Source organism: Hibiscus syriacus, unplaced genomic scaffold (genome assembly GCF_006381635.1).
Source record: "Hibiscus syriacus cultivar Baekdansim isolate YM2019G1 unplaced genomic scaffold, ASM638163v2 tig00001644_pilon, whole genome shotgun sequence".
In the NCBI taxonomy this organism is placed as follows: Eukaryota; Viridiplantae; Streptophyta; class Magnoliopsida; order Malvales; family Malvaceae; genus Hibiscus; species Hibiscus syriacus.
Genome location: NW_024061878.1, coordinates 6,947,983 through 6,975,932, shown reverse-complemented (window position 1 = coordinate 6,975,932; position 27,950 = coordinate 6,947,983). Strand labels below are relative to the sequence as shown.

Below are 27,950 nucleotides of genomic sequence, written 5' to 3'. Positions count from 1 at the left end.
GTTTTAAATTCACGTGAACTGCAGACCGAAGAAGATAAAGTTTCTCTGTATGTAAATAAGAAACGAACTGTCAAAACACCATCCCAGGTTATGACCCTGGGGAACTTCTATAAAGGTAATAATTCTTGTCTTCTCATCATATTGAAATGTTTCTTGTTTTCTGTTTTAAAAATATTTTTTGTTCTTTTCCAGAGGACAGATTTCCTTCAGATGAAATGAAAGAGAAACTGGCTGTTCAAATAGGGTTGACACAAAAGCAGATAGCTAGTTGATTTTGTCATAGAAGGTTAAAGGACAAAAGAAGAGATGACTCGTATGCTAATGGCAACATGATCATTCTAGTGGTGGGCAACATGATCATTCTAGTGGTGTCATCCAGGATCATGTTAGTGGGCTCAGGCAAGATTCTAGTGGCAGTATTAAACTGGGTGATTACGGGTATATGATCCGAGGGAGGTAGAACGTGGAAGGATTTTTGGCCAAAGGTTTCCAGTTACTGACCTCACGTATGAGCATAGAAGTTACCAAAATCCATATGATGTCAGATGGAGGATACATCTCTGAAAGTATTTTTCACATGATCAACTTTTTTCTGGAACTAGGAATCCTTATGACATGTGCCATTCGGCTAAACTTACAAAAAATGGAGCAATCGTGCATACTAATCCGAGTTCTAAAAGCATGGGTTATAAGCCATCTGGATATTTGAAGGTTAAGGGTGTGAGCGAGAATCCTGTCATTATTGCTGTTAAGAGGCAGCTGGGGAGGCATTATCGAGAAGATGGTCCAGTACTTAGTATTCAGTTTGATCCACTTCCTCCTGGTGCATTTGAGTTCCCAAGTAGTCATCCAGTCAGTGGTAAGTTAAATAACCAGATCTGTATGATATATTTACAATTTTCGTAAAATGAAACAATTCTGGATGACAGGTTGAGTAGATTTTGTTGCTTTTATTTCCTGTTAGTTTTCATGCTAAATATATTTAGCTTCTGAATTTAGAAATAACGGTTATTGAGCATATTTTAAGCCTACAGGCATCGACTGATGCACCTTAATTTCAAAAGCAAAAGCATAAGACAAATCTTTCTAGTGCTGGAGCGAAAGAGAGGCTTAAGCCCTAAGTCATTGAAGCATAATCATATTTTTTTATCTCATTATCTGTGTGCTTGTGTATTTTTCCGCTTCTTTCCTTAACCCTTTCCATTTCCTTCATTCAATGTTTACTTTCTTGTTTCATGTAACTTTCTACTAGGTGTTTCTTCATTGCTAAGTAGCTAATTATTTTGGTTTTCATCTCTCATTCTCTTTTGTTTCCCTTTTTTAGTTTTCAGCTCTGATCTGTCTCCCTTGATTGTCTAAACTCTTATCTACCCCCTTCCATTTTTGCCTTAAATCGATTTCTCTTTGTTTTGCTGCCATGAATTTCTACTTTTGATTTCAAAAACATCTTTCTTGTTTATTGTCTGTGTTACAAGTTATTTAATTAGAAGAGTTAAAATGCAGCGGGATGATGTTTCAATGGAATTTGCATTACCTGTCTGGAAAAAAAAAGGTCTAAGCCCTGCAGTGAAGTTTATGATTCGGTCGGAAAGGCATATATGCCTTTGGTAGTATAACACGTGTTATGTTCTAGGATCTGGGATTGAGTCATGGGATGACTAACGCGCAAATCAAATTCGAAGAAAGGGTCTTTTCCCTTATTTCGATTTCTAGTGTTGCCTATGGTTGTGGAACTCAAGGATAGTTGCCTACCGTAATTTTCTGAAAATTTCAACTTTCAACCTATTTTATTCATTAATAATTTACCAGGTTTACAACTTAGGAAAGTACTCTGTTGCAACTGTTGCCTCTTACTTTGTTATACTTTGAGAAATTTCTTGTTATTGCAAAGGCATACAATTGACCAAACCATGAAGATTCGAGTTTGATGTCAGCAATGCATCAGTAAACAGTTAATTATAAATGATATGCAAATAGAATAATCATAAAAGTCCTAGGTTAGTGGCTCAGAAATGGGAATGGATATATTTGAATATGAATCCGATGAATGTTTCTGTTTGATTAGAACATGCTTCTCCGAAGCTTGAAATATTCATAAAAAGTTGCAGTAGTGGTAGGATAGCTGATTAGCATAGTTGTGCTCTACACCTTGGTCTGTTTCTGTGAGGCTATTTGTCTCCTACCTCTAGACCTGTTATTCCAGTTCTATCACCAGATGGGCTTCCCTTGTAGTCTTGAATCTTAGCTTTGATCATGTATCTTCAACCTCGAAATATTTGAACTCATAAAATATCTTCTATTTATTGTGTCAGCAGAGCTAATCAGTGTTAGAGATTCCCGACAGGATAGCCATCCATATATATCAGGAGTGATGAAGCATCCTAAGCCTAAAATTGTAAGTGGATTCTTGATGCATTTTTCAAACTTTTTATATTATTTAGCATACATAATTGACTCCCAAAGCATTTTTAATTTTTTTTTAATTATATTACCCTGTTAACAAGTGTTCAAAATAACTGAGAGTAAGTCTGTACCAGTTCGATCATTTTATGAACTAAATACGATGTTAACCTATTTTTCTTCCTAAGGTGCCATTTTGCAATCTTGTTCAGAGAGAACTAAATTTGGGGTATTGTCTTTGATAATGAAGAATTTTCTGTGAGTGTTATAGCATGGACCATGCTGCTAGTATTTACAGGGGTAAAGGCATAGAAAAAGTGCTACAGGTTATTTAGTTCTAAGCAACTTTCTCTGGCCCCAGTTCTCCTAAAATTACTACCGGAGGAAGATAAATCTGCTATGCTCGTTGAGAAATATTTCAGATCCACATTCATATGGATCTTTTAGTTGAACAGTGACGTAATGAATTATTGTTGTACTTTTGACATTAGAGCTTGAAAGCTTTGGTTGTCTAGTTTTAACTTCGTAGTGCTTCAATTTTACTTTGTACTTGGATACATGGAAGTCACACTAATTCTTTCAATTTGAAGCTATTTTGATATTACTTATAATGGAAAATCATATTTAACAAACTGGATATCATCCTTCTTTTATGAATATATTATTCACAAGTTCTTTTTTTTTTTAACATTTTTCTGATGCATCTTGTGTTGTTTATTTCCACTTTAGATTAATGAAGTACATAATATCATGTTGAGTTCTCAGGATTCATACATGAAGGGTGAAACTTCAACACTGTGCAGGGGTCTGAAAGTCGGGGCTGGAAATCTCATCATGAACCAAAACATAAGCCTTCTTTTTCTTGTTCGAACCCTTTTCCTAGGAAGGACTCTCTTATAGATATCTACAAAGTTTATGCTGACAAACCTGCTGTCAATGAATGTCAACGAAGTAGGATGAGCTCTAAGCTTGCTGTTGGAAGGATTGTGTCGGATTCTTTTTCTAATTATCCTGTCTTCTATAGTGAGAAAATTACTAATGAACAAGAAAGTCCTGGGTCACATGATGATGACTCATACCTACATAGCCCAAAAGCCTGCCTAAAACTTCAAATTTGATAAGTGCATGCAGTAAGTCATTGGGTGCTGATAGAGGGACATTTGTGAGGATGGCAAAGGTGTCATTATTGAATTTATAATTTTCACGTACTAGCTTTGTCATTTACCTGTTCCCATGCTGAATGTTTTCTCTTCAAATTCTTGTGTTGATTATGTGCAGGTGGAGAACGTTGGTGGCGAGTGGAATCTGAGAAAGGATTACCCTGTCAGAGTAAAAGTTGATGCAGCAAATGAATTGAGAGTAAGTTCAAGCTTTAGTTGGCTTGCGGTCAAATATTCATATTATGTACTAATTTTTTTTTTGCATGACACTCTCTTTCATATTTGAAGGTTGCCAAAGAAGTCGATCTTGAATTTCCTCAACAAGATTCTGTGGCAAACGCGTTCCAGTGAGCTTTTGCTTTTGTGTCTATTGTGATCTTGCATGTTTGTACACTGGCATTTATTTTTATGTGAACTCGTGTGTGTTCCTCTTTATTATCTTTTTCTGTTTGCTTGCGTCTATGTGTTGTGCATGGCCATTCTTGTTTTTGCTCATGATGAGAGGCTTACCATACGAAATTTGAGTAAGATTGATGCAATTGAAGTGTTTCATTTAGCTTCTGCGTATCTCTAGTATTAACCGTTTCGCTAAATGAACATTAGTTACATAGTAGCTCTCATCCTTACACAGAACTGATGCCTGTGCATTTGATAACTTCATTAGCAAAACCATCCCGTATGTATCATAAACATGGAATGCCAAGATTTTTTTGGCTCTCTTCTGGAACATAAATGACGGGCACGGATTCTTCCATACGTCTTGTAAATCATTCGTTTTTTGGGGTTAGTGGTGGTGTGGCATTCATTTTGTTGAAGTGTATGCCTAGCAAGGCATGATTCTGAATCGCAGTTACGTAATCTTTGCATTGCATTTTATGTCGTCTAGATCTTCCATGGATGTACCGAGTAGCTTGAGCGATGATGAAATTGCAGAAACTAGTTTATCCTCTCGGATTGACTATGCTTATGGTTGAAGGATTGTACGTTGTCCGAGAGGCTTAAGGGGTTGTAAAAGATGGCGTGACAGGAAAACTACTGCTAGGGGAGAGCAATGATGACGGAGAAAATAGGGAATTAAAATTATCAAGTTGATGCTGAACCGTTCAAATCTCTTCATCTAAATATATTTGTTGAGCATGTTATTTTTTTCTTAAACTTTTGGGTTCGAAGAGTTGTATATGCAGAGCGTGTTGTTAATAAATTCAATAAATTTTGAACATATATTATCTTATAATCACATCAAACTATTAAAAATATTAATTTATTGATATTTCAATGGAATTTTTTTGAATAGATACTATTATATTCTTAACGACTCATTTTATATAACGTGTTTTCCAAAATGTTTGTATAAAGACTTTTACATGTTCAGCATTAGTGTTTTTTTTGTCATTAAACGATCACACTCTTGATATCTGTAGTGTTCGAATCTGGGTCTTTAAGGAATAATAATAATTCATTTACTTCGAGTTTATGTTTAAATTTAATTGTAAATATTTATAATGTTACTACACTATTTGATTACTATTTAAATAATTTTCTATAATCATATATAATATATATCATACAAAGTCGGGGATGGACTTGGGCAAGGTGGGTGGCCTTCGGACTCTAAAAATTTTAAATTTATATATATATTAGATATTTTCTATTAAAAATATGTTTTTACCTCCAAAAATTTTATAAGTTTGTCTCCCTCTTAAGATTTTTATAAATTGGTCATACTAACATAAAATTTTACGTCTATCCATGCGTCCACCCTAAAGTGGATTTCTTGTCACAAGTCGGGACAATTTTTTTTTTAAAACATCAAAACAAATCGAATTTTGCTCACGAGAAACTAAGGACTTAAGTCATGAAGGTATTATTTTGTTGAAGAAAATTACAGTAATTGACCGTTTGGAAAAATATTTCAATGGAAATCCCCATTGAAAGGAACTCCAGTTGCAGGCAACCATTTGTCGCCATTAATGAAGTTGGAAACACTGAATTGATCAACTTCAGTGCTGCTTATATCCTTATGGTATCCAGGCCAGTTAACTCGATAATCAGTACTCGATCCTGGCCCATTGTTCTTATATTCTGCATAATAAAGTGTACTATCATAATCCCGATTCCATTGAATCCAACCCGAAGGTTCAATCAAACTATCCATGAAACTTCGTACGTAAACGGTTCTCGAGTACTCCTTCCACGGCCTTCCGAGGTACGTTTTCTTTGCTCCGCTGCTCGAAGCCAAGTCACCGGTGGCTTTAATGACGCAATCGTCGATCGATATGCCGGTTCTTTGGTTCGGATCGGTCCTTCCTTGTGCAGTGATGATGGTTTGTTGATTCGGCAATGGTAGTCGAGGGTATATGTTACACTTTTGGAAGACGACAGGGGCGTTGCCGAATATGAAATCGACCGTGCCGTAGATATCGCATTCTCTGTAGAATTGCCTGGCAGAGTGTGCGTATAAGGTGTCCTGGTATCCCTCGAAGCTGCATCGGTAAAATACGGACTTTTCGGCTCCGTTTCGGACGGCGACGGCTTGGCCCTTGGTAGGACCGGCAGTGTTTTGGAATGTTATGTCGACTGCGATGAATTTCTTGCCCACAACAGCTGCATCAGGGGAGTCACGTATGAGTCAAGAAAATGCAATGTTCGAAATAACATTATTTAAGGCTGAATTATGCTTTACCGAATGTTGCTGTGTTGAACGTGGTTAAACCATCCGCGGTGCTGCGATTTCCGGTAATTATTGTGCGGCCTATACCATTGCCGATCAAAATCAAGTTCTGCTTATTCTTAGGTATCGAAATGTGCTCTTCATAGATGCCGGTGACCACGTAAATCACAAAGTATTGATCGCTGTCACCGGGATTGTTCGGTGCGGCTGCGATCGCGTCGTTGATGGTTGTGAATTGGCCATCTCCTCTAGGACTTACCACCACCACTTGTGCCACTGAAATGTTCCCATTTGTTAACATTTCAATATCCTTTTTTCCTGTTGCAAATTCATGAATTACTTGCTTATCGGTTGACATCAGCAATGATAAAGGGGAGTTTCTTTCGATAATCGAATCGGATTTGGGAACCATAAGGTTTCTTCGAGTTACGGTGAAGTCACCATGATCCCAATGCCTGAAAACCGCTAGAGAAACACTGATGCTCTTCGTTCCGTTCAACCGATACAAACGATCCTTGATATTCGATGCTAACGGCACCGATTCGAGTCCTTGGAAGCAAGTCTCTACGTTAGCTAGAGCAGCACTAAGCAAAGCATCCAAATCATCAGCGTTGAAGCTGCTTAAACCGTCCGAAACTTGTGACAAGAAATCCACGTTCTGATCAGATAGAAACCGGCAATCCTCGAGCGCTCGTACCTTCTCGAGCGACGTCGAAGGGAGCCTGAGGAAATGTTCGACGGAAGCAAGCAAACTACGAGCATTCGACAAAGAATGATGGATCGAAATGTTGCCGTAGTCGAAGATGGTGTGCAGCCTGTTAGAGGTTAAAATGTAATTGCAGTGATCTGCATGTGGCGTGGTTCTGCAAATGGAGTCCTTGTCAAGGGACGAAGAAGGCAAGGCATGAGATTTAGAGAAGATGATAATGAGAAGAGATATGATGCAAAGGGCAGAAACCTTCATTGCCCTTGCCCTTGCCCTTGCCCTTGCCAATGCCATTGCCCTAAAGTTTATTAGTATTGATGGAACAAGCTTTGTCCCTTGTGTATATATACCCATCCCTAATTAACCTTGAAAGAATGATATTAAATGACTCATTGCAGTTAATTTTCCTATTGGAGTCTTGCATTGTTCATTAATTAATCCTTTAATGACTTATAACTCTTTTTTATTTTTATTTTTGTACGATAAATAACGGATTTTACTTCATTCAATTTAATTAATGATTTATAACTTATTTTCTATCCAATTTTTGAAAAATGATTTTGTTTAGAACGGTCCAACTTAAATATCAAACATTACATTAATCATCAAAGTGATTCGATTCAAACTCTCATTTGAGAGTTTATTTAGAGCATGATTAAACAAAAAAAATTTTATTCATTCATACAACATAAGCACACCATGGAATGACATATATTATTAGTAACAAAGAACAAACTAGGAATAAGACATGATTTTTTTTTAAAAAAATACCCCCTCCGTCTCGCTAAAATTGTCTCTTATTGACTTTTCAAAAGTCAAATCTTTTAAACTTTGACCACAATTATTTTAAAAATTAAATTCTGTAAAATATATATTTCAAAACTACTTAATCGAAGGTTTTTAAAATATTTTTTTCATATTTTTATAAATAATAAATGTTAAATAATGGTGAGTAGTTAAAAAAATTACAAAAAAAAAAATCAACAGTTAACAGATTTAATGAGACAAAGGGAATAACAAAATGTAGTGAAGGGCATTTTCATCTTTTTACATTCAACACACTAAATCGTACCAAATATGAAATCTAAACTTACCATAATTTTGATACAACATTCATATAAGCACTATACAAATTTTTTGTTGTATCGTGTTTAAAACTCTTCTTGAATTGTAAAACTAATACTTATAGGGATTAGTTTGTAAAAAGTTAATAAATTTTGTTACTTGATTAAAAATAATAAATTATTGATTTAATTCTGGAATTGAAGTGATTATAAGTTTATTGTCGAAAACCCACCTTAATTCGAGTTAGAATTCATTCTCAATCTCAAATGTTGTTACTTTCAATTATTTGACAATGACCGCTCGATCATTTTGTTACAGTTGCTGGTGCTTGAACCAGTGATCTCGAGAAACAATAACGATTCCTTTAACACTGAGGTAAATTGATTCGTACGTACATAAACATACTTGAAATATAAAAAATGTTCCAATTATATCATGCTTCATAACATTAAACTAACAATTGAGTATGCTTTGAGTATTAAAGTTTAGTTATTCAAATTAAGTTGTTTTTTAGGAATTCCTACAATTAGTTTAGGGATTCAATATCATTTACCTTTTATAACAAGTTTGACACAACATTCTCATGCTATATGACTTAAATGAAAAATACAATGTTAAAAGCAGCCAATTTTAACTCCCTCTACGGCTGAACCTTGCAAGCAGGGACAATAACACCGAGCATGTGGACGAACATAATGGATAAAGGAGCAACTATTATCGGCCTCGACGAAGTTACAAGTAAAGGCTCCAATGGAGGTATGATCCCCGAAGAATATATGCTCAAAACGATTCCATTAAGTAGCATGGTTTGACTGTGTAAATTTCCGTCTTTTGCTGTTAGATGGTATTCCTCTCTTCTACTTACTCTTGCATTGATACCTTTAGGAAGTTTGATGATATGGATTTTGTGCTTGTGGTGTGTGGCAAGGAAATTGTGGTATTGATTGATGGCAGGCTTTGCCTTGACGGTAGTGATATTGTCTAGGTTGATCAATAGTAGTGTGATGCCTTTCTGCAAGATACAACAAAATTTTGGTCAAAATCTTAGAAGGGTAATATTGCTTGGTTTGATAATTGAATATGAGATGACGAACTTACTGATTGTTTTGTACAGTGAGTGTATGATCGAATCTTTTCAGTCCCCGTGAAGCTTCTCGAAAGAACATTTCTTCCCATTAGCCAGTGTCAAAGAAGAGCACTGCAATGGAGAAACAACATTATCAATATCTCAAATAGATAGGCTAATGAAAGAAAAATAAACCTGTAGTAGTCTGGATTTGGTTCAAAGTTGGTGGTAGAGAATAGAGAAATTACACAGGAAATTATATCCTTTCATATCAGCAAGTACATCAATTTATAAGGGATACAACGCTCATCAACTTTCCTCTAACTGCCTAACAACCCTAGCTAACCACTTAACAGACTAACCACCTATTCAATACACGTGCATATTTCTTTAACAGAAACACATGTGCACGTTCTTTAACAATAGTCTAACATTCTCCCTACTTTTTCCTATTGTTTTTTCTTTTAACAACATACTAACATTCCTTTACTTAGACTGCAGGAACCACACACACGTTTTTGCGAAATTCCTCGAAAGCAGTCTTAAACAACGCTTTGGTGAATCCATCAGTAATCTGGTGCATATCTGGAACGTGGTTCACCTGCAACTGGCCAGCAGCAACTTTTTCTCGAACAAAATGGACATCCATGTTAATTTGCTTAGATTGAGCGTGATAAATGGGGTTTACACTCGTTTCTACTGCCCCTGTGTTATCACACCAGATCACTGGTTCCTGTCGTTGCTGAAGTCCAATATCAGTAAGTAGAGCATTTACCCAGGTCACTTTAGCTGCAGTATCTGCTACACACTTGTACTCAGCTTCCATCGTTGATCTTGACACTGTTTTCTACTTCTTAGAGCTCCAAGCAACGAGGCACTTACCTGCAAACACTCCATAACCAGAAATGGACCTTCGATCATCAATGTTTGCACCCCAGTCTACATCAACAAATGCAGTAACAGCCAAACATTTATCTACCGGTTGAAATAACATCCCATAACTAACAGTACCAACCAAGTATCTCAGTATTCGCTTGACTGCAACCATATGTGATTCACGTGGTGCATGCATGTATTGAGCAACTTTTCCAACGCTATAAGCCAGATCATGACATGTATGGCATGCATACAATAACGAGCCAACTATACTACGATATTTTGTAGCATCAGACAATAATTCCCCCTCATTTGCTAATAACTTGGTAGCCAAAATCATTGGTGTGCCACAACCAGTTGTTCCTTTCATTCCTGACTTTTCTAGAAGTTCCAGTATAAACTTCTTCTGACTTAGTACAATAGTATCACGTGATCGATGCACTTCTATTCCCAAGAAGTAGCTAAGTAACCCTAAATCTTTGAGAGAGAATTTTTCTCTAAGCAACTGCACCACCTCTTGAATTATGTTGGATGATTGCCCAATAATAACAATGTCATTAACATACACTAATATATAAATGTACTGCCATTTCCTCTGCTGTTAAACAAAGATGAATATGCTCGAGATACAATAAACCCCATTTCAACAAGGTTGTCTCTAAGCTTGGTATGCCAGTTCCTAGGCGCTTTTCGAAGACCGTAGAGAGCCTTGTGCAATTTGCAAACAAGAAGAGTTCCATCCTCAGCCATTTGCTCTAACCCTGGCAGTTGTTGCATAAAAACATCTTCATCTAAGTCCCCATTCAGAAACGCATTATTAATGTCCACATGTCTCAATTCCCATCCATTTGTTACAGTTAAAGCTAGCACAATATTGAAGGTAAAAAACTTCACAATCGGGCTAAAGGTATCTGTGAAGTCATATACAGACACCACTGAGAAGCCCTTTGTAACCAACCGTGCTTTAAACCTATGAACAGATCCATCAGGGTTTTGTTTGAGTTTGAACAACCACTTGCAGCCTACATGTACACGCCCTGCTGGAAGTTTTACTACCGACCACGTATTATTTTTTTAAGAGCATCAAGTTCGGCTTGAGCTGCTTCTCTCCAGTTGTCAAACTACAGTGCATCTTAAATTGTGACAGGTATTTCATCCTCAAAATAACTGGAGTATGACTTGGGCTTGAACACCCCACATTTGTTGCGTGTCAGCATGGGGGGACAGTTTTGCCTTACCACACCTATAACATCATTTCCAGAATCGTTGGACAAATTATCACAAGAATTAACTCATGTGCCAGCATGCTCATCTACATCAGTCGTATTTAGATATGAACTGGTAGTTGTGGTTACCTCTAAGACAGGCACAACATCTTCGGTTGTGCCTAAGATAGGTATAACTTCAGCAACAACCTCATGTGACATTTGTTGTTGTACTTGACCTGCAGTTGTGTCAACCTCCTCTTCAAGCACATTATCTTCATCATTAGTTGGAATAGCCACTTTGTGCCACCTTTTATCATCAGAAACAATTGGAATTTCTTGTGACTGAAATCCAGAAGTTCTGTGGTGCAAATCGTTTGTATCTTTACCTGCAAATAGAAACACCAACTCATTAAATATAACATGGCGTGATATATAAACTCTTCCATTATTCGCAAGGCACTGGTAACCCTTATATTGAGGGCTAGAACCATATACGTACAGGGGTGTGAAAGAAACACCAACTTATGATTTTGAAATGGCCTTAGATGTGGGAAACATTGACATCCAAACACTTTTAATGTGGAATACTCGGGTTTCTTGTTGTATAATTTCTCAAAAGATAACAAACCCTCAAGCAACTTTGTTGGTAAATGATTAATAAGATGAACAGAAGCTACCATGGCATACGACCAATACTGAATAGGCAGAGATGTCTGAGCTAGCAGAACCAGTCTGAGTTAAACTATATGCTGGTGTTTTCGCTCAACATTGTTCTGTTATGATGTATGGGGACATGATAATCGATGTACTATACCTACTTTGGCTAGTAATGTAGAAAATGGGCGATACTCACCTCCCCAATCAGTTTGGACAACTTTTATTGATGCTCCAAACTGATTTAGAACAAGCTTATGAAACAATTGGAACGCTGATAGGGCTTGAGCCTTATCTTTTAGAAAATAAACCCAAGTATACCGAGTGCATGCGTCTACGAATGAAATATAGTATCGAAAGCCATTAGATGCCACATATGGAGGTCCCCATAAATCTGAGAAGACTAGCTCAAAAGGAACTTTATACCAAGTAACAGAAGATGAAAAAGGAAGTTTGTGACTTTTGCCCATAAGACAAGCCACACATGTTTTATTGATTTCAGAATCAAGTTTTACATTGACTTCCTTAGCTACTTTATCTAAGGCATACTGAGCTGGAGGCCCTAAGCATCGATGCCAAAGTTTAGACTAGGCTTGAGACACATCTGCTGACACAAGATGCATAGTAGAACACAATTCTTCTTTATGTGCACAACCAAAAGCAAAGGTATACAACCCACCCTTTTCTTAACCTCGCAGAAAGACAACTCTAGTAGACTCGTCACGCATGAAACATTTTTCAACATGAAATTCAAAGTAGACTGCATTATCCCTAACAAGCTTGGAGGCTGAAAGCAAATTTCTTGTTATACGGGGCATATGTAATAAATCATTCAAAAGCAAAGTTCTTGAAGAATCCATGACTGAATTACCAATATTACTAATGTTAAGGGAAACTCCATTTCTCACAGTGAGTTTACCTGGGCCTCTAAATTCTGTAGGATTTGAAATATTAGAAACATCAGGGGTAACATGATGCGTTGCACCCGAATCCACTACCCAGAGGTCAGCTGATTTGGAAACCATATTGACTTGCGATGATCCTTCTGTTGTTTGAGAGCATTCTTTGCAGTACTCACAACCTAAGCTAGAGGATTCAACAACTGAATAATGAGTGTTAACCGATTGACCTTTATGAGTACGAGAGTTAGATGTAACACACATAAAGTCTTCATCAAACCGGTGCCAGCAGCGATCAACCAGGTGACCAAGTTTGCCACACAGCTGACACTGAATTCGAGTCCATCCTCGGCCACGACCATCAGGCCAGCTTACTGAGGATGATCGTGAAGACCGGGGATCACGTCGACCATTGTCGGGAAAGTCCACCTCATGCTGAGCAACATTGGCACTTATAGGTAGCGAGTCCAACGACTCATCGAAGCATGCTAGTTGACATTCATCATCCAAGAGCACATTATAAATATCCTCCAAAGAAATAGTTTCTTTTATCATTGTAATAACCGTCATAAACGGTTGATACTCTCTGGGTAACCTTTTTAAGATACTGGCTATATGGCCAACATGCGAAACCGCGCTTCCACAATAAGCAAGTGTGTCACATACTTCCTTTACTCGAGTAAGATAGACTCGTAAACTATCATTCTCTTTCTTAAACGATTGTAGCTTGCAATGTAAGTCCATGGCTACAGTCGTAGACCTACTAGAAAACATTTGTTGTACTGTACTCCATACTGCAGCAGCCGAGTCTGCTCCTACAAACTGTGGTAGAATGAGGGTTGATAGTAGAAAGAAGCCAGGATGCCAACACGCTGTCATGTGCCACGAACTCTTCAAAGGCATAATTGATAGCTATCTCACCATTATCATCGAAAATTATCTCCGGTGGTAGCTTCAAGTCCCCAGTCAATAACCGTTTTAGACGGTGGCTTCGCACAGTAAGCAAAATATGTTGTTTCCATAGCGGAAAATTCATTTCATCTAGGACAACATTCACTTTCTTGTGTGCAAAGCTCTTGGATGAATCCATGACCAACAACGAAGATTGAGCAGCAACGAAAGCTTAGAAGAAAACCCCAGAATTTCCAACGAATGATACCATGTTAAGAAGTAAAGAGAATAGAGAAATTACACAGGAAAGCATATCCCTTCATATCAGCAAGTACACCAATTTATAAAAGATATAACGTTCATCAACTTTCCTCTAACTGCCTAACAACCCTAGCTAACCACTTAACAGACTAACCGCCTATTCAAAACACGTGCATATTTCTTTAACAGCAATACACGTGCATTTTCTTTAACAACAGTCTAACAGTGGTGTTGAGTAAACCATAATTTCCACCAATCAGTGATGTCTGCAATACGTTTTCGTATCGTACTTGGATGCCATGCCGAGTTGATCTAAATACCTACATTTCATATCGATCAAAAATCTATTGGACCGATCCAAAACGCCTTAACATCAGGATAACAAAGTATCACCAGAAACTGAACACAAATACATTTGTGACGAAATGATGGCCGCTGTTTTAAGCTCCTCCAGCCTTACCCACCCAGGCAACTGTTGAAGTTGGAGAACTCTTGATCATGTTATGGACGCCGATGAATGTTTCGAACCAGCCTTCGAGAATGGATGGATCGAGAATCTTTTTCAATAAGATGTTCATCAACTCCCTACAGTTAGAAAACGATTGTCAAAAGATCCTTGAAGATCTAATCAAATACGGGATTGTACAAGGTGAATCATACCTGGTCCAAGGTTGTATATGTGGTGAGTGACAATATCTACAGATTTGATCGTTTTATTCATGTATTCTTCAAACCAATACTAGTCGTAGAGCCCTCCGGGTGCAATAATCAACGGCTTCAAATCGACATTCTTGTATGCCTTCTCTACTACGCTTTGAACTGCAGCAATGTCAACTGCATACTGGTCTGCAGATACCCGAGTTCTGACCCCGCTCCCGCTCAATTCATTTCCTAACAAGCAAAGCATAAAAAATTCAATCTTACTAGCGATAATGTATCGAGAATTTAAGTCAATATCGAACAAGTAGTTACCTAACTCCCAACCATGAATGTTATAGTTGTTTTCGACAGTGTAACGAATAAAAAATTTTGCACTGGTGCAGCTCCAAGAACCAATGGCTTTACCATTAGAATGTATGGTTCGACCAACAAGGGCACTTAATCCGAAAACAACCTTAGCCCTGAATTATTAAACAAATTAAACATTCGTATTGGTGAATGTTCATTATAAGTGTGAATATTATACCTGGAAGAAGGAATGAAGTTGATCCCATCATTCATAGGTAAACATCCATGTGTAAATCCAAACATCTAAGATGTGTTCTTGACAAACGAAGTGCAGGGTTGTTGATTCTCATTTGTGTCGTATATGACGTTAGTCAATGACCATTAAGCCTTTATTAAATAATGATTCACTTGGTATTATTATTTACGGACGAACGCAGAAATTTATACCACGGGTGTAAATTTAAAAAGCTAAATTAAAAATTTTAGCTGTGCAGAGCTATAAAATTTTAAAGGTACAAAATTACATAATCAATAGAAAGTACAAAAAAAAAACTCACTTCTTTTCCTGAAGAGCAATGGAGCAGATCACCATTCTTTTCCTGATCTGACCTACCCTGAAGAGAAGCATAGCAAATCTCAATTCTTTTCTCGATCTGACCTACCCTTAAGAGCAGCGGAGCAGATCCTCATTCTTTTCCCGATCTAACCTACCTTGAAAAGCAGCGGAGCATATCTCATTTCTCTTTTCGATCTAACCTACCGTGAAGAGAAACGGAGCAAATCTCATTTCTTTTCCTCATCTGACCTACCCTGAATAGCAGTAGAGCAGATCACCCTTCTTTTCCTAATCTGACCTACCCTGTAGAGCAGTGAAAAATCTCGATGACTTGAGATACGTATTTCAAAAATAAAACCTTAGATCTACTCTATTCTCAAGGGATTTTGATGAAACTGCCCTTGTTTTTGTGCTAAGGAGAGAGAAAGAATCGAAAATAACCATTTATCTTCGTCTTCGGGATGAAAGCGATGGCCGACGCCACCTCTCATGACGGTCGACGTTGGAAAATGAAGAACATATTATGAACTCCAAGAACATTTCAGAGAATTTTCTAAGAGGGTTTGATCTTTCTTTTAAAAAATAAAAAGAGTGAGCTTTGTTTTTCTTAAAATGAATTTTAGATCTTCATAGAAGTGGCCTGTGTTTTTTAATGGTCAAGGGTAAACCTTCGCCGCAACCCCTCATTATTTTATTTATTAATATACACTTTTTTAAATTCAGTTTATGTATGTAAATATGTTTGTTTGTACATATAGGCCTAGTTTTAATTTTTAACTAGTATATATATGTTATTCTTATGTGCATTACTTGAGCCTCATTAAAATAATTTGATCGAGGGTAATCCTCGTTTATTTTAAGATTGTGATGAGGTGATTGTCTTAAGGTATAAAAATGTCACTTCCGATAATCTTAAAATAAAAGGGTATCCTATTAAGTGTAATCCTAAAATTGATTTCATATAAAATTTGGGAATAAGAAAAAGACTATGTTTTTTAATTAAATTCACCTAAAAAACTGTTAAATTGGATCTACGGCCTGATTTCGATGTCTTTAAATAATTGAACATAGATAATCTTAAAATAAAGGGTATCCTATTAAGTGTAATCCTAAATTGATTTCAATAAAATTTGGGAATAAGAAAAAGACTATGTTTTTTAATTAAATTCACCTAAAAAACTGTTAAATTGGATCTACGGCCTGATTTCGATGTCTTTAAATAATTGAACATACTTATTCTCAATAAAGGTTAGTAAAATAATTAATTAATTGTATTTGTTTGATGTATATAATTTAGTTTCATCTTACTTTGTATGTGTTTAAAAGGGGTCTCAAATTAAGTTATATTCGAACGTATGAGTTTTATTGCAAAGATGACTAATTAATTAATTAGATACCGATTTAGGGTATTGTGGGGGATTTAAATCTTATCTCATGCGTAATCGACTCCTGAACTTGTATTTTTTGGTAACGCATATCAAAATGTTTTAATATAATTAAGATTTAATTTTATTAAAATAACAAATGTATTGTGGGTGTCTAATCACACTCTAATCAAATATAGGTGGCGACTCTGTGAACTAATTTTTATTTTAACCTTCAGTCCCAAATTATCCCAGGTGATTTTTTTTATAAAATTCCGATTTTTAATCGACACAAAATTTTAAAAAGAATGTCTCTACAATGTATATATGAATCAAAATGATCAAATATTAGAAGTTAAATTTATCATTATGCCTTTTTTAAATCATGAAAATGAACTCAAATATTTACGCATACATATCGTCTAGAGCTCGGATGAAGCGGGGGGTGTTAGGGTAGGAAGTGGGAAATAGGCCCCCGAACTCTATTATTTTGTAGTTGAAGGCGAGTGAGACACGAGTGAAGCTCAAACACCTATTGTCAACAAAGCAAACCAAAGCTATTTACCCAGCATTTCATGGAAGAAGGTATGGTGAAGTAAGTTTTTTTTTTATATAAAAAAAGGCATAAAATCTTAAAAGCTAAACAACAAAATTCTTTGTACGTCTCTTCTTTAGTTAGTGTACGATTATTGGAGAGAGAGAGAGAGAAAGCAAAGCAAAAGAGCATTGTTCTGAAAATTGGATCGGATCGGTCGGTTCAACCGGTTCAATCGGGAATCGTTGTCTAATCCGGTTCAAATTAAATTGGTTGAACCGTTATTAATGAACCGACCAGAATTGTTGAACCGTTCGAACCGGACCGGCTGAAAACCGGAAAAAACCGCCAATTTTATTTTTTATTTAAAAAAAAAATTAAACCAAACGACGTCGTTTGTTAAACGAGCCAAGTCGAACTCAAGTATTGCTGAGCTCGACTCAAACTTTAAAAGTAAGCTCAACTCGACTCAAACTTTAAAAGTAAGCTCAACTCGACTCAAACTCACGAACTAAAAATTATCAAGTTCAACTCGAACTCGAAATATAATATTGAAACTTGAACTCGAAAAGGCTTGAACTCAAAAAAAATTTAGAAGCTCGATTGAAGTCTAAAATTCGAGCTTGATTGAAGTGAAAGAATAATTCACTCTATGCTCACCAAAAGACTCCATGATTTTGAATGTCAAATTACCTCTATTATTTATAGAAGTTAGTTGGGATGCTCTTCTATGTTTCTTAGCCATGTGGGATTGTTTTGTTCTCATATTTTTACTCTTTAGACTTTTGTGATGTTCTTCTATGTTTCTTAGCCATGTGAGATTGTTTTTTTTTTAAATTAAACCAAAAAATATCATTTTGTTATGATTTTTTAGTCCCAAATTTATTTTTAATTATAGTTATATAATTATATTTATTATTTAATATGTTTTACCTTAAATATTATGTGTAGTTAATTTGAATCATTTTGTTTCACTTGATTTTATGGTTTTTACTCATATATGTTATGAGATTTGAATATGACTTGTGATATACAAAATTATTTTTTATTAAATATTTTTTGTATTTTTATTTAATTTTTAAATAATTATGACGTCGTCTGGTTCTTCCGATCAATCGGACCGGTCCGACGGGTTGAACCAGTGAACCGATAGCATGATCGGTTCGCTAACCGGTCCGATTCTGAAAACCATGCAAAAGAGAAACAAAATAAAACAAAGAAGCAACATGAAGACGATGAAGGGAAAGAGGGATCGGATTGGAAGACAAGCTCCGCAACAAAATAAACTCGGATTGTTATTATATTTTGAGATTTCGAATTTGAACACCGTATATACGAGGTTACGAGTATATATTATCGAAGTCTTTAAATAAATATTACTTATTATTCACCTTAAACTTATCGAAAATATATTCATCTTATTATATTACGATTTGAGATATAACACCCAAATAGATATATTTTCCTTTGATTGCACTTCTCTCCATCTTTTCCTTTTGAGTTCTTCCCCTCGTTTCCCTTTGATTATATATATGTTTTATGTTTTTAAAGATTGAGCTTTTAACAATTGAAGGAAAACGTCTTTATCTGCATAAATTTGTTATTCATTGTGGCTACCACAAGAAGGCCTCTACCGTCAGACTCGGGGGTCTTTGTAGATGCGGTGACATCATCGTCCACAGCACTCCGAGCTGGCCCCGATGACCTGTCCCTTTGCTTCAATACAAACGCCGCCTCGGTGGTGGCTGCTGCTCCTGAATCCGCCACCACTCAATGCCACCCTCTGGTCAGATCAGCAACGGCCTTCCCTCAGAAATGGGGATGGTTGTCTTCGCGATTTCGTTTTTGTCGCTCCTGCGTCTTTTAACCATCAGCATTACCATCACCATCTCCACCATTTTCAAGATCCCATAATCGGAAATGATCAGATCAACGGTCACGATGCTGCCACGGCACTTGGTGTCGGCGTCGGTACTGTTTTCCCACTTCTTACAACATCCCCATGGTAACTCCACAAAAATGGAAGATTCTGATCTGCTGAAAAACAGTGGTCGTAACTCACTCTGATTTGGTACAAAACCGTGGCGGGGGAGGCGGCGGCGGTCCAGGCTGAAGCTCAGCACGACGTGTCAGATTGTGGGAACCACGCCAAGAAAATATTACATACAGGAGATGTAGAACATGCTGTAAAAGTCGAGGCTTTGACTGCCTTACGCACGTTAAAGCACTTGGGTACCTGCTGCTAGAGAAGAGAAACAGCTCATGGCAACCGCGGCCGCTACTGGCGGTGGTGGCTCATCGGCGTCGACATCTGCGGGTAAAATACCGAGACTTGTCATTTCACAGACGACGAACACTCATACTTCAAACACTACTTCAAGAAGCTTTGACACTAACTCAAGTCACCAAGGTTTGCTTCTTTGTTTCTCTTTCATTAGGTTTTTCCCAAATAGTGGTAAAAGATTCGTCTGAAATTATTATTGTACGAATGTGATACTCATAGTACCTCAATAACAATCATTATTGATGTAATCATATAACAATGTAATTGAAAATACGACAGCAACCTATTTAGATATCTGATTATTTCTAGAGAGTGAAATTTGTAGGATTTTAGCTGAAAAATATTGTTTGTATGCAGATGCAGGGTCACTGCCGGGGCAAATACAGGCGCCCGCGGTGTTCAAGTGTGTAAGAGTGGCGGCAGTGGAGGATGGTGAAGATGAGTATGCATATCAAGCGGTCGTTAGGATTGGTGGACTTGTGTGGCGGATGCACTAAGCCCCGTCAAGTGCATCCTCATTATTTTGGAAAAATGTTTAAATTTAACTTAATGTATTAAGGAAAAAAGAAAAAAAATACAATTTTTGAAAAAAAACTATTTTTAAAAAAATTAAAATTTTAGACCCCATTCTTAAATTATGAATCCGCCACTGATTCAAAGGGTTCCTTTATCATCAAGGATGAGAGGGTTGACCAAATCTGAATTGCATATGATATCGATGATGGTGGTGATGACGGCGGCCACTGCAGAAACACTGTGAAGCGGTAATAAAATAAATTGAGATCATCTTTCCTAATAAAAAAAAGTTGATTGATCAACTTGGGGAGCCATTATGGTCTAAATGGATTTTTTTACTTCATACTAATTATTCATATGGTTTTGGTAAATTGGTCTTTTGAACGCACTCCATATCCTATTATTACATATGTGTTTTTTCTTTTGGCTTCAATTGTATCCTTTTTATTTTTATTTTCCTTATTATATTTTCATTACAAATTATTGTATCTCTTTCGAGCTTTCGATAATGTATATTTTTCTTTTTGTACTTTAGATTTTTGAGCTATGACAATTTTTTGGAAGATACGATCTTTCGACATAAATTCTAGATTTACTTGATTTATCATAGTTAAATAGCAACACCTATTGCGTCATTTTTAAGATAAACGCCGCTAAATAGCAACACCTATTGCGGCGTTTTTTCAACAAACGCCGCTATATATCGTCACCTATTGCGGCGTTTTCGTTAACAAACGCCGTGAACTTTAGCGACGCTATTTTCAGCGGCGCTTTTTTGCGGCGTTTGTCAAACGCCGCATGTTTTTAGCGCGCTTAAAAACGCTGCTATATGTAAAAATAACGCCGTAAAAAGCCAGTTTTGCTGTAGTGAATCTACTATCAATTGGTTATATCCACTTAACTTGCTAACTTATTGATAGGGATGGACCGAGGGGGGGGTGGGGATAGTCTCTCCTGAAAATTTAAAATTGCTATATTTTAATTTTTTCTATGTATTTTCTTGAAAATCTGTTTCGCCCCCTAGAATTTTAGTTCGTCCCCTTAAGTTTCGCCTCTCAATATAAAATTATGCGTCCGTTCCTACTTACAGATAGTCATAACGATTCTAACTCTGACACCAACACTAAAAGACAATATAAAATCTCTCGATCGAGATTAAGAGAAAGATCAAGACTCTCTCCTTCGCTCACCCTCTTCTTCTACCTCCTCATGGACAGAAAGCCTAGATACTAGTCTACTTCAATTTTTCATCAATTACAACTCTCCATCCAGATCATCTCGTCCTGCAGTTCCATGCATTCGTGAATGTTTGACGCAATTGCTTCAGTTATCCCTGTACGAGAAATGTTCCCTCCCGAAATTCACACCCTAAAACGAATCTAACCTTTTCCGATTTTTTTTTAATGGTTTAATATGCGGAATCGTGCATGCATTGGTAATTAGAAACATGCAATGTACTGAACGTTAGCTCAATATTATATCCCCACATGTCGGCTTTGTTGTTTCACTTATGTGTTGAAAACCAGGACAAATGGTGTTGGATATATCTGTTCTTGGTTTCTAGCGGTACCTTTTTGCCTAGGGTTCTGCAAGATGAAGCAAACTATTGCTTTGGCTTGTGTGTAATTGTTGACTAATGTGGGATTAAAATAAGATGAAAGCCCCCGTTTTTAATTGTTTTTAGGGTCATACTTTCGGCACTTTTGGGCATGCTGTCCCCCTTTTTCTTGGTTCTTATTTGATGCTAATCTAGAATGCTGTGTGCCGTGTCCAAAACCTCGTGTGTTCAAAAACAGACTCTCGTTGTTTCAACGTTGGATCTGTTATGCAAGGACAACAGGTGGCAGCATCGTTTTTTAGATTTTGTACCCATGTAATCAAATAAAACTGGTGTACATGAGAATGTTCTCTTCATGAAAAATCCATGAATGAATTTCTTTTCTCTCAATTCCTCTTCCTTCTTCATTTTTCTCTTCTAAAACCCCCCAAATTCATCTATGATCTTAATAAATTGGTATCAAGAGCCTCAAATCCTAGCAAACAAAATCAAGTATGACGAAGAAAAATCAGTCAATGACAGACCCCACTGATCTTTCTACAATACAAAAACAAATTGAAGACCTCGTTCATTTGGTGAAACATGTGACAGAGGAAACAATAACACCTAGTTCCGGGTTAGTAGTTTCGGGTTTACCCGAGAGACAAGTGGACCCCGTGAATTTTATAATTTAAGTCGTTGGGTCATGTTAAGTTTAATTTGGCCGGTTCAGAGCCCAATTACCAAAAAAGGAATTTTTAATAATGGGATATTAAAGAAGGACCAAAGGTGTAATTATCCCTTTTTTAAATTTTGAAGCCTTTATGTATTCTTTTAATTTCTTTTTCTCCTATTTTTTCCATTTTTCTTCTTCTTCCTCTCTTCTCCAAGGATCTAGCCAAATGTAAGAGTGTAAGCCTTTTTCATGTTTCATTTTCATTCGAAATCCCTCTAGAAACGTCTTTTTAACGTTTCAAGCCAGAGGTTTTGTTAGCTAAAGAGAAAAGTTTGAGAAATCAACCAAATCATCAAGAATAGAAGTTTGGTTAAATATGAGGCTTCATTTCGGGTTTCTAAAACCAAGATGGTGTATTTTTTACTCTTTTTGAGTATTAAGTTTTCATAAATTTAAAGATTTGACTAATATTTGAGTATTTAAACATTTTAGGGTTTATATTTTATATCAAGATCACACATTTTAGAGGTTAAAAAGATGTTTTTATGCTACTTTAAGACCCTAGTTAACTCCCTAAAACTTTAACACACGATTAGAAACCAACCGATGGCTTTTAGAAGGGTTTTGGGTGATTTCTCGAGTCTAAAATAACCATTTTAGGGTTTAAGTATCGATACTAAAAATGAACAGTATCGATGCTAGATAAATTAAGGCAAATTTTAGGGATTTCAAGCTGAGAGTATCGATACCGCCAAAGTGAGTATTGATATTACCCCTACAGTATCAATACTCAGGGTAACAGTATCAATACTAAGCCCTATTTTCGAAAACATAATGCATTTTTTATACCGATACTCATAGGAGTATTGATACTTGACCTTAGGTATCGATACTATAAGTAGAGTATCGATACTACTCACTTTGAATGGTCAGTTTAGATTCGGTTAAGGCCTGTAAGAGCTAAGGACGATCCGAAATAGTAAGAATAAGTTAGTGATGGACTTGAACACCTAAACATACCTAGAAACACTCGTGGAAGAGATTTACAATAAAGGTAACCATTCTAAGCAATATACATTGATGTATCTTCAGTCGAGCACATATGCGGATAGTGGGGAACTAGGATCGTTACAAGGGATGTATCGACCATTAAAATAACGAGCAAATCAGATTCATAAATAACAGAGAGCGTAGGCTTTGAGAATGTCAGTGAACCTAAGAGTGTAAGTCATCCTTTCAATTTGAGGGGTATTGAAAGGAAGTTCAATGAGGGCGATCAGAGTGTCGCTACCCAGTGTTGAACCAGAGTTAAGGATCGGGCTAACGGATAGTATAGTCAGAGAACAACAATCTCAAAATTAGTCAAAAAACCCTGAGATCACGAAGAGACGTCGCTAGAGGCAAAGAATAAGTAAATTACATGTTAGTAACGTGCGATCAGAGCGGAGCAATGTAGGAACTAACATCAGTATCTTATCATAAAGCCTTCGTGTAATGTTCTAGATAGAGAACGAGTAAGATAGCATCTAAAGGAAGGACGACCTCACCTTAGTGAGTCTAGATATGCTAGGGTATACCCCGGTTACCTTAGTTTCCTCAGTAGGGCATTGTAAGTGCACGAGGCACTTCAAGAGCTAGTGATGGCACGAGGTCCAAACACTCACGAGGAGTCAGTTAGTGATGTCAGTTTCGTGTGTGGCCTCTGGGCCTTAGGTATGCATGTATAGTTGCATCAGTCCAGTTGAGGTGGTGACGATCGTCTAGTGCATGTATAGTCACATCAGTCTCATCAAGAACACCTAAAACAAGTGTGCGAGGCACTTTTTCAACTGACTATGTGCCAAGGCCTTCACACTCGCGAGGGGGGTTTACAGGTGTGATGTCCTTACCTGGATACACTACAGTAAGTGTGTGAGGAACTTAGACGACTAATTTGGGCGTGAGGCCTAACACTCGCGAGGGGTGGGTTAACCGAACGTGATAGATGCATTCGCTAGTGTCTAATGGCTTTGTGAGACTAGATACTAGTCAGCATTCATATAGATAGTACACAGTCGAGTTAGAGTTTCATTTAGATAATGCAAAGCAATTGCAGTCTTAGTAGAGGCCAGATAGAGGTATTCATGGTGAGGCCCTTGTCCGGGGACTAAAGGAAGCATGAGACCCCCTATTTTAGTGGCAAACCAGTTAAACGTGAAGTAGGTAGCACTTGATCAAGATCATGCATGTGCTTATTGCTTAGTACTAAATCTTTAGCCCACTTATGTTTATGGAACTCTTAATGCTACTCTAGATTTGCGATTATATTGTTGGGTTTTGTAAGCTCAGCCTTCGGATGTTTTCCGTTGATATGTTGGTAGCTTGAGTAGCTTGTGGAGCACTGTCACATCAAGACTTCCAGCATCTCCTTCAGAGTATTGTACTATAGCTTTAGTGGGCATGTGTATTCATAAAATCTTACTTATATATTTGAGTTATAAACACCAAGATGTATTATTTTGATTTTAAATTATGTGTCATGGAGCTCCGTTTTGTAAAATGTTTTAATAATTATTTATTATGTTATATGACATCATGGAGTATGTTTTAAAAGATAATGAATAGATTTTCAAATTTAGGGATTGTCTTGGTAGCCCAATGTGGCACTTTAGGCTCAATCGAGTTTAGGGTGTTACAGAAACATATCATCCAAAATGGTGGGAAGCTCAATACAATCATATTACAAGCTTGGAAGAACGAATGCCAATAAACCAAGGATATTTGGAATAAATTTTGAAGATATTGGCATGAAGGAAAGATGATAATGAGCAATCAAGTTCTGAAAACGAGCAGGTAAATCCTCTTAACCCTTCTAAGAGTGATGCAGAGAAACCAATGTTAGCACTATGATTGATGACTAGAATCAATATTCGTATAACCCAAATGAACTTGGAATCTTTAAATTAAAGCCTACTGATTTTAATACCAGTTCTCAAACTGTTCAAATTGGAAAACATCTGGGAGATTCTAGTGGTAATAAACAAAAAATGGTCGATGAAGAACATAAAAAATAAAGGATAAGGAGAAAATGGTACTCTAATGTCTCGACCAAAAGTGTAATTACCCATGTTTGATGGCACTAACCCAAGGGGTTCGCTTTAAAAGTGTAACAAATAATTCCACTTGATGGGTGTTTCTGAAGAACAAAGGTTTGAGGTGACAACCATATATTTAGTGGGTAGGGTAGTAACGTGGTTTGATGGATATATCCTTCAGAAATTTCGCACAGAATGACACGAGTTTGAGGTAGACCTATGCCATATATTCAATGATAAATCTTTTACTAATATTATAGAAGAATTCAATAAACTAATGCAAAAGGGCGCTATCGAAAAGTACCAAGACAAGTTTGATGAGTTAAAACCTTTGTGTTGCTGCAAAATCTTCAATGGAAAAGAATTCTTTGTGTCAATTTTCATCATGGTTTGAAAGAAGAGTTGAAACATAAGGTGAATACACTGAATCTGAGAACTTTATATAAAGCATATAGGTAAGTAAAGCTATATGAGTTGTCTGTGGAATATGAGAACAAAAAACAAAGGTTGAATTTTTGAAACCCCCACCCCAACCCCCATAAACTACATAAGAAATAATCCAAATTCCTTTCAATAAAAGCCATCCATTACTACACCACCTAAAACAACCTCATGGAGTACATAAAATATAATAGTTTATGCTTCAAATGTGAGGACAAGTTCACCCTGGGTCATCAATGCAAGTTGAATCAATGGAGTAGGACACTACAAAACATGAGGGAAATATTGAAGAACTTTTGGAAATTTCAATCAATGCTATTACTGGTTGTACGAGACATCACACATTGTGTATATGGGACCATAAAGGAAAACAATTGAGTATTCTGATAGATATAGGGAGTACTCATAGTTTCTTAACTCCTAAAAGAGCCAGTGCTAGAGTTGAGCTGATTCAAACCTACCTATTAGCAATTACAGTGGCCAACGGTGAGAAACTATTTAGTTCAGCAAAATGTCACCAAGTTACATGGATAATGCAAGGACAAGCATTCACCTATGATTTTCGATTGTTACAATTGGGCGTTGATTGGATGAAGCTCTACAGTCCTATCCTAATGGATTTCAACAAAATGACATTAAGCTTTATGAGAAATGAAAAGTAAATTGTTATTGAGGCAACAAACAAATCTTTCCAACTCAAGCAACTAGATGGTCTTGCTCTTTATAAGATAAAACTATCAGATCCAGACTTAACATGTCACTTTTTTATGTTAAGTGCAGAAGTTGCTGAGTCAGAAATACCTAGACCTATCCAGCCCTACTAAAGGAATTTGCTATCGTTTTTGACGAACCAAAAGGGTTACCACTTGTTCGATATCACGATCACGCCATTTCACTCAAACTGAATGCTACAATGATGAATTTACACCCTTATAGATTTACTCACCATAAAAAATCTGAGGTAGAAAAGAAAATTAGTTCCATGTTGGCTGCTTCAATTATTCAACCTAGTAAAAACCTCTCCATGTCTACTCATTAAAAAGAAATATAGAACTTGACATTTTTGCGTGGATTATCGAAGACTCAATCAATTAACAATCAAGAACAAATTTCAAATTCCAGTAGTCGAAGACTTGTTGGATGAACTTAGTGGGGTAGTTTACTATTCGAAATTGGACTTACAATCAGGGTATTGGCAAATTCAAATCAAAATGGAGGATATTTACAAGACAATGTTTCTAACATACCAAGGACATTTCAAATTTAAGGTAATGTCCTTTGGCCTTACCAATGTCCCTACTACTTTTCAAGCTCTTATGAATGACTTATTTGCACCTTACCTTTGAAAGTTTGTATTAGTCTTTTTTATGACATTCTAGTGTATAGCAACACTATGGAGAACCATGTGAGCCATTTGAGACAAGTTTTAAAGACTTTACGAGACAATGAGCTATTTGTAGAGAAATCAAATACTTTTTTGGTCAAAAGAATGTGGAGTACTTAGGACATGTAATTTCAGGACATTGGATGGCAACGGATCCAACCAAAGTTCAAGCAATGCAAGACTGGCCAAGGCCTAAAATCTTAAATCCCTTCGAGATTTCTTAGGCTTGACAGGGTATTACTGAAGGTTTATTAAGGACTATGGTGCAATTAGTAGACTTTTGACACAAATGTTGAAAAAAGACAACTTTTAAATGGACAAAGGAATGTATACAAGCTTTTGAATCATTGAAGCAAGCAATGTGCTTAGCCCCGATTTTGGCATTACCTGATATGTCAAATTCCTTTTATTTGGAAACGAATGCTAGTTTGAAGGGGGTAAGAGTGGTTTTATCACAAAAAGGACGTCACATTGTTTATTTAAGTAACACATTGAGCCCGATACATGCACATCTTTCGATTTATGAGCAATAATACTTAGAAATATTATTAACAACCTCTAAATGGAATCATTACTTAAAGGGAGTCCCGTTTGTGATAAAAAGGACCATAAACCATTGAAGTATCTTCTCGAACAAAAGCTTACTATGACAGTGCATAAAAGGGGATTAAACCAATTATTGGGCTTGGATTACACAATCAAATATCGAAAGGGAAAATCTAATGTTGTAGAAGATGCCCTTTCTAGGAAATTCGAAGAGCAAAATGAAGGACACTTG

The 27,950-nt window shown here is 36.6% G+C and overlaps 3 protein-coding genes and 1 pseudogene across 4 annotated transcripts; 2 read left to right on the top strand and 2 right to left on the bottom strand.

Annotated features, from left to right (window-relative positions):
- The first annotated feature begins 13 nt into the window (after positions 1-13).
- LOC120129855 lies at positions 14-3,912 on the top strand. 2 transcript variants are annotated; one of them, XR_005516791.1, is made up of 6 exons: positions 14-115; positions 193-859; positions 2,316-2,395; positions 3,166-3,577; positions 3,679-3,759; positions 3,849-3,912. XR_005516791.1 is itself a non-coding variant. In XM_039147261.1 (5 exons), the coding sequence occupies exons 1-3, from the start codon at positions 616-618 to the stop codon at positions 3,298-3,300; spliced, it is 495 nt and encodes a 164-aa protein (XP_039003192.1). In that variant the 5' UTR covers positions 559-615; the 3' UTR covers positions 3,301-3,577; positions 3,679-3,759; positions 3,849-3,912. The 2 variants fall into 2 exon arrangements, 1 of the variants encoding a protein (XP_039003192.1); XM_039147261.1 differs by lacking the exon at positions 14-115 and having other exon boundaries at positions 559-859; positions 3,130-3,577.
- Positions 3,913-5,472: 1,560 nt separating this feature from the next.
- On the bottom strand, positions 5,473-7,231 carry LOC120128624 (pectinesterase-like). Its single transcript, XM_039146281.1, has 2 exons — positions 6,244-7,231; positions 5,473-6,164 (listed from the first exon to the last, which is right to left on the bottom strand). The coding sequence occupies exons 1-2, from the start codon at positions 7,229-7,231 to the stop codon at positions 5,473-5,475; spliced, it is 1,680 nt and encodes a 559-aa protein (XP_039002212.1).
- Positions 7,232-13,897: 6,666 nt separating this feature from the next.
- Positions 13,898-15,935, bottom strand: LOC120129044 (heparanase-like protein 3). The gene is made up of 4 exons (XM_039146654.1): positions 15,363-15,935; positions 14,830-14,978; positions 14,518-14,748; positions 13,898-14,442 (listed from the first exon to the last, which is right to left on the bottom strand). Exons 1-3 carry the CDS (start codon positions 15,431-15,433, stop codon positions 14,597-14,599), a joined length of 372 nt encoding a protein of 123 aa, XP_039002585.1. The 5' UTR covers positions 15,434-15,935; the 3' UTR covers positions 13,898-14,442; positions 14,518-14,596.
- Positions 15,936-18,960: 3,025 nt separating this feature from the next.
- On the top strand, positions 18,961-20,227 carry LOC120128613 (annotated as a pseudogene).
- Positions 20,228-27,950: the final 7,723 nt, after the last annotated feature.

Bases quoted from the DNA above. Each gene is read 5' to 3' on its own strand.
- LOC120129855 (XM_039147261.1), top strand. From the start codon at position 616: ATGTGCCATTCGGCTAAACTTACAAAAAATGGAGCAATCGTGCATACT. The intron at 860-2,315 runs GTAAGTTAAATA...TTGTGTCAGCAG, and splicing joins AAGTAGTCATCCAGTCAGTG to AGCTAATCAGTGTTAGAGAT. The intron at 2,396-3,129 runs GTAAGTGGATTC...TTTCCACTTTAG, and splicing joins AGCATCCTAAGCCTAAAATT to ATTAATGAAGTACATAATAT.
- LOC120128624 (XM_039146281.1), bottom strand. From the start codon at position 7,231: ATGGCATTGGCAAGGGCAAGGGCAAGGGCAAGGGCAATGAAGGTTTCT. The intron at 6,165-6,243 runs GTAAAGCATAAT...CCCCTGATGCAG, and splicing joins GTTCAACACAGCAACATTCG to CTGTTGTGGGCAAGAAATTC.
- LOC120129044 (XM_039146654.1), bottom strand. From the start codon at position 15,433: ATGCTTCTCTTCAGGGTAGGTCAGATCAGGAAAAGAATGGTGATCTGC. The intron at 14,979-15,362 runs GTGAGTTTTTTT...TTAATAATTCAG, and splicing joins ATTGCTCTTCAGGAAAAGAA to GGCTAAGGTTGTTTTCGGAT. The intron at 14,749-14,829 runs GTAACTACTTGT...TTTGCTTGTTAG, and splicing joins CATTCATGGTTGGGAGTTAG to GAAATGAATTGAGCGGGAGC.